Raw genomic sequence first — 6221 nt, 5'->3', positions numbered from 1 at the left:
TGCACACCAAACCACCCAATTAAGGATATGTTTAGATGTCAATATCATCTCAATCTACCTCAAATTAATTATTGAGAAAATCATTACTTTTTTAACTTCTTATAAAAAATTAAACATCAATCTACTTCATATATTCAAATACATATTTCAACTTATTTACATTAAAACACATCTTAATGAGATTCATAAAATATTACTATTTACATATCAACTCAAATAATCTAAAATAACCTCGGCATTAGAAGAAATTAGAAACTCATAGAGAGAGATTAGAAATATTAATTATATTCCTGTTATGATCACACTTCGGGTTTATTCTAGAAAAAGAATATGAAAGAAACGGCGATAAAATTTCCAAACATCGCGCTTTGATGCCAGCAGAGTTTCATCTTCCACGAGAAGCTACCAACTTCATATCCTGCCTGAAGTACGCAAAGCTAGCCACCATTAACCAGGTGAAGTAATTAAGGCCGATGAGGATAAACCAATTATTTAAAAAGCTCTCATTCAGGCATCGCGAGTGGGAAAGAAATGGCATTCCTATGCGGGATTACCTAACATGAAAAAGGCTTATTTATACAAGCTCTACTACCAGGGCAGAGGCGCCGCCTCCTCCGTTACAAACACCACCGACACCATATTTCCCATTTCTCTGCCTCAGTACCTACAACACCATTATGACTTTATGAGAACAGAAAAAAAGAGTACTCTTTATCACAGAAAACTAACAGGTCAACAACCATTGATGAGAGAGAGAGATATTCACATGAAAGTAGCTATTCAGGAAGATAAATAAGAGCAAAAAGCCAATTGGCATAGTTATACCCCCAGAAGTGTGACCAAGATACGTGCTCCACTACAACCTAGAGGATGTCCCAAGGCTACAGCTCCGCCATGTACATTCACTTTTTCCTGCAAATAAAACAAGAAAGGTATTTGATCAATAATGGAAAAGCAATATAACAAAGAGAGACAGAGAAAGATTGTGAGTGGAAAGAAAATATTTTATTTTTCAAAAAAAGGCAATGAGAGCTGCATTTACACATCAAAGCTACATACACGCCATGGCATCCAAATGCTCGCAGTGATGCAGATACGCATAGGCACACACGGACAACGATGTGACACATGCACATACACGAAGGCAGGAAAGCATTAACAAGCATGTGTGCGTGGAGAGGGGGAGAGAGAGGGGAAGAGAAAGAGAGAGTGTAACGACCCGACCCTATATTTTTTAGGGATAAAATTTGAATAATTTTATTAAGGCTCTTCAATATTATTATTATTATTATTATTATTATTATTCCTCCAAACTCATGAATCCTCTTAGTAATAAAATCCCTCCCTATCGGATTTTTTTTTTAATTTTTTTTCTTCTATCAATTTCAAACAATCCACTCACATGCATGCACGTCTCTTCCTTTATTTTTTTCTCTAGGGTTTTCCACCATGTTTTCTTTTTTTATACGAGAACTTTGATGGTTGTCGCAATAGCCCTCCATCACGTAGACTCCTCTCGGTGCTAGAATTCTATGCATGCACGGGCTTCATCCGTTTTCCTCCACATTCACGTTTCTCATCCTAGGGTTTTTCTCTTGGCTCTCATTTGGCTAGGTTTATAAATAGGTTAGGCCCTCCTCTGCATGAAGGAGATAGCCGCTGCCACCAACGTCTAGAGACACTCACGCACACAGAACACTTTCTGCAATCCTCCTCCCCTCAAAACCGCAACACACGTCCGAGAAGACAAGCTCCACCACCTCCCTCAAGTTCGTTCAGCAGACCACCTCTCCCTCCATCGTAAATCCTAGAAAAATAACTTCACTGCCGTGTTGGTCCACGTTTTTCCTCCACGCACAGGACCACTGCACGCCACCGGGAAACCGCAGCACCACCTTGCCGAAGCCAAGCAAACCACGTCTCAGCTCCTCCCTCTGGCCACCTCGTAGCCCAGCTAGCAGAACCACCGCACGGCCCGCCCTCGAAAAAGCCATAAACTCGCTGCCATCCTCCCCTATTTTAGCCCTCAAAAATAGAGCACTGAGCTCTTCGACCGTAAGCCACAGTCCGGCCACCCTCAGCCACAGAACTCGCCGACCAGCACAACCCTGAGGCACCCACTCCATCCCGGTAAGCCCACGACCGTCGTCATCCCCCTCTTTCTCTCGGTTTGTTTGCGGCTTGACTGAACTCCCGCTCTCCTCCTCTCGGCGTCAACTCCCGCTCTCCTCCTCTCGGCGTTTTACCACCACTGCCCAGAGAACCCAGTCGCGTCTCCGGTCCTTCCCCTGCCACCCAGAGCCGCCGCGCATCAGCTTCCTCTCTCGGTGAGCATCGCAGCCCCAACCCGATTGCATGCAATTTTTTTCTTTCACGCGTAATGCCAAACTGAATCCATGCAACCCGTAAATCAATTTTTGTTTTTTGGTTAGTTAATTTACAAAAATGCCCCTCTATTTTATTTTCCCAAAATGCCCATGTACAGTATGTTATTTCCAAAAATATCCTTGCTTATTTAAGACTAACGGGTAAGGCTATTTTAGTGTCAAGAAGTGTTTAGGTTTAGAAAATATAGACTATTTTAGTAGTTAGGTTTTTAAATAGAATCACTTGTTTAATTAGAAATTTATGCAAAATACGTGTTTATTTTTATAGGCGACCGATTTCGTGCCAAAAATAGTGGATTAGCATTGCAAGGTAAGTAGCATGATCATATCCTTACGCGTATGTACAGTGAGCTGTTTGTCTTTTTATAAAAGATATTATGCATGTATGCCCTTTATTGGAAATCCCTTTTAACGTATCCAAAACATGATAAAATTATGAAAAAGTCATGATTTTATGTGAAAGATTATTCATGAAATTATTTATGAAATGCATGATTTTATGTGAAGATTATTCATAAAATTATTTATAAAATGCATGATTTTATGTGAAAGATTATTCATAAAATTATTTAAGAAATGCATGATTTTATGAGAGAGTTATTTCGTAAAATATTTATGAAAAATCATGATTTTATGCGATGAAACATGTAGCACGACATTTATGAAAGAATGCGATTTCGTTTGAAATCTATGATATGATATGACAAGTATGTATGTGATTTCTTTTGAAATCTATGATATGATATGATATGTATGTGATTTCTTTTGAAATCTATGAAATGACAAGTATGCAAGTATGATTTGATAAAATATGTAACGGCCTATGTTATGATATGAAAACGGTACCTATGTTATGGGCATATTGCATTGCCAGGTCGTGCATGCTGGTAGTGCACCCAGTATTGTCTTCCTTGTATGGATTCCACAACCCGCGGCCACGGGCGGAATCGAAATCTTTTTAGATTTGCTAACCCTAACTCAAGGGGGTCAACAGTGGGTAACGGCCTATGATAAGTGAAAGATAAGTTAATGTTCATGCTCATGTTATTTATGCATGTATTTATGAATATGCACGCTTTTCAAGACACCTTATGTTTATTATGTTTACTGTATGATGTGTTGCTTATTGAGTATTCGACTCATTTTAGTTTGTTTTCATATTTTTAAACCCCCCAGGTGATGACATTTATGAAGATGAGACTGCAGGACAGGACTTGACCCAGGGAGGCGAGGTAGAGGCCTAGACAGATTATGCTATAATTACTTTTATGGTTTAAAGTTTAAATAAATTATTTTGATAAGCACTCGAGACTTCCGTATTTTTTAATAAGTGCTTCCACAGATTTATTTTGGATTTTCAATATTTATTGAAATTTGTTATTTTATGGAATTCTTTCGTATCTGGTGCGTCATTAAAAAGGAAAAGCTTTTATACTTAAGTTTAGTAGTAGCACACTGGCTCCTTGAAAATTCTAAAATGTCTTTTCGAGAACGGGGTGTTACATAAATCCACAAATTGACATGGTTTCATATGATACATTAGAATATTAGATCTATTTTACAATAAAAGTATCTTTACAATCTAACATAGCACAATTAAGTTATGTCAATTTGTGGGTTTACTGTTGTGGGATTTCTTTGTGGCTAAAGCATTTTTCTTATTTGAATAATCAATTTGAAGAAAGTTCGTAATCATCCCCTCTTCCACCTTCCTTTCTGTTTAGCACTTCTATGAAATAGGGAAAACTACTCATCAGAGGGCAGCCAAGGAGAATAAGTTAGTTTCATATAGGTAAATTCTCTTACCTTCCCCAGGCCTTCATCCTTGTCCACAATTGTTGATGGTTTTCCCCTTCCTCCAGAAACTTCAACCTGCATGTTACCACATTGAGGTAAATAATATATAAAACAAAGTGCTAGGGTCACATCATCCAAGTTTTTGATAAATGACCTACTGGAACAATTTCCCATGCAAAGGCACCCGCGTCTTTGGCAGCAATACCACGCTCAAAGCTATGGATAGCAAAGTCGTCCTGCAAGAATCACAAAGAAAAACAAATTCTATTCTGTCAAATTTGATAGACCTATATGTCATAAGAAAGTGGTTTTTGAACACTACCTGCTCCTGCCTAGTTACCACATGTTTATCTGCACATAATTCAGCACATGATCCCATGGCACAGTCATTATAGACGTCCCATAAACCATCTTTCAGCATTCCATCAACAAGAGAATCATGCCCAAAGCGAGATCCCTTCCTGCATTTAAGTATACAATCAGAAAATTCGAAATTGAGCTCAAAACTAAGAGAAACTTGAATGGAAGTGCATATTAACCTTGCTTCAGCAAGGTACTTTGGCGCATTGGACATGCTTTCCATGCCACCAGCCACAACAACATCGTTGATGCCCAACTGGATACTTTGTGCTGCAAGCATTGTTGCTGCAGTAACCAAACTCATTAGATAATAGATTAAACACTTAATCATCAATTCTCATGTTAAAAAAAAAATCCAAGGAAAACATATAAATAAACATTTCAAGATGATACAGCATCTACCTTTCATCCCTGATGCGCAAACTTTATTAACAGTGGTACTGACCACTGAATTAGGTATTCCTGCACCCAATGCAGCTTGTCTGGCCGGAGCCTGCCCTAAATTTGCACTCAGGACGTTGCCAAAGAAAACTTCTTGTACAAGTGATGGGTCAACATTTGCTCTTTTAAGAGCAGCTATAAAGAACATGAAAAAGAATTCAAGAAACCATTACAAAAACAGAGATTGAAGCAGAAAAGAAAAGGTTCTACTCTTACCTTCAATAGCTATAGATCCAAGCTTGGTGGCAGATAAAGATGATAGAGATCCAAGAAGTCCACCCATTGGTGTACGTGCAACACCAACAATGCATGCATCTGCACAAAATAAAACCAGTAAGATTGAATCAATCAGCAAGCCTGATTTTTATGTTTTCGGCTGCCAAGTTCAAAAAAATTTCAATTTTCATATATGGGGCAAAATGAAAAGACAAAGCACAAAAATGCTTCGTCTTCAGTAACTTTATTATTATCAGTATAGCTTTTCAATTCTGTTGTGCATCTCCTGTACAAACTTAGTCAATAATTGACAGTTTTCAAGATACATAATTCAGACTAGAACAAGACCTCTAGGCTTAATTGAATCTGAAGATGCTACTGCCACTTCTGGAGCCATAAATAAATGAAAAAGAAAATCTGCAAATTCACCGATTTAATTAGCATTTGAGAGAGAAAAATAAATAATATACAAAATCAAATAATTAAGCACGCATTTAAGCATGGCCACCCTAATTATCCATTTCAAAGCAAAACCAAAGCATAAGGTACCTAAAAACAAATTAGAAACGCAGTTTTTCTTGCTTTCACTAACCCGTGTTGATTTCAGGGGAACCAAAAATGATAGAAAGATCAATAGAAGTTTAAACAACACACACGCACGCACAAAAACACAAATTATCATTCTTTTAGGGAACTAACGCCAAAGCAGCTTCAAATTATTAGGAAAACCAAAAACTTTGCGTCGGGAAATTCTGGTACATCCGGCTACAAATTATGTTTATGCTAATCGTACTAAGCGAAGAGAAAAATATATTATTTGGCAAAACCAGAACATTTCAATAACCCACATATTTTCGAATGAACAAATCAACGAACTCCAACATTCCAGATTTCCAAGTTTTCCTTCAGATTCGATAAAACCAATTCTTAATGGGGACGACAGAGACTATCTAAGTTTGAGGAGAGACTCTCATTTTGCCTTTCGTTCTTGCTTTTGGTCGATGGGAACCAAATAAAAAA

General features: G+C 37.9%; 1 protein-coding gene across 1 annotated transcript; it reads right to left on the bottom strand.

The window, feature by feature from the left end:
• Positions 1-574: 574 nt before the first annotated feature.
• On the bottom strand, positions 575-5598 carry LOC109000726 (acetyl-CoA acetyltransferase, cytosolic 1-like). The gene is made up of 9 exons (XM_035695275.1): positions 5550-5598; positions 5202-5300; positions 4947-5120; positions 4724-4829; positions 4507-4645; positions 4343-4420; positions 4194-4259; positions 826-912; positions 575-664 (listed from the first exon to the last, which is right to left on the bottom strand). Exons 1-9 carry the CDS (start codon positions 5596-5598, stop codon positions 575-577), a joined length of 888 nt encoding a protein of 295 aa, XP_035551168.1.
• Positions 5599-6221: the final 623 nt, after the last annotated feature.

The sequence above is a fragment of the Juglans regia genome, chromosome 10, assembly GCF_001411555.2.
Source record: "Juglans regia cultivar Chandler chromosome 10, Walnut 2.0, whole genome shotgun sequence".
In the NCBI taxonomy this organism is placed as follows: domain Eukaryota; kingdom Viridiplantae; phylum Streptophyta; class Magnoliopsida; order Fagales; family Juglandaceae; genus Juglans; species Juglans regia.
The sequence above is the reverse complement of the archived record's forward strand: the minus strand, read 5'-3'. Positions and strand labels throughout refer to the sequence as shown.

What these genes read in the sequence shown, in the direction of transcription:
- LOC109000726 (XM_035695275.1), bottom strand. Translation starts at nt 5,598, where the DNA reads ATGGCTCCAGAAGTGGCAGTAGCATCTTCAGATTCAATTAAGCCTAGA. An exon ending in AAGTACCTTGCTGAAGCAAG is followed by an intron (nt 4,646 to 4,723) that starts GTTAATATGCAC and finishes ACTTAAATGCAG; the next exon opens with GAAGGGATCTCGCTTTGGGC. An exon ending in TTGCATGGGAAATTGTTCCA is followed by an intron (nt 4,260 to 4,342) that starts GTAGGTCATTTA and finishes GGTAACATGCAG; the next exon opens with GTTGAAGTTTCTGGAGGAAG.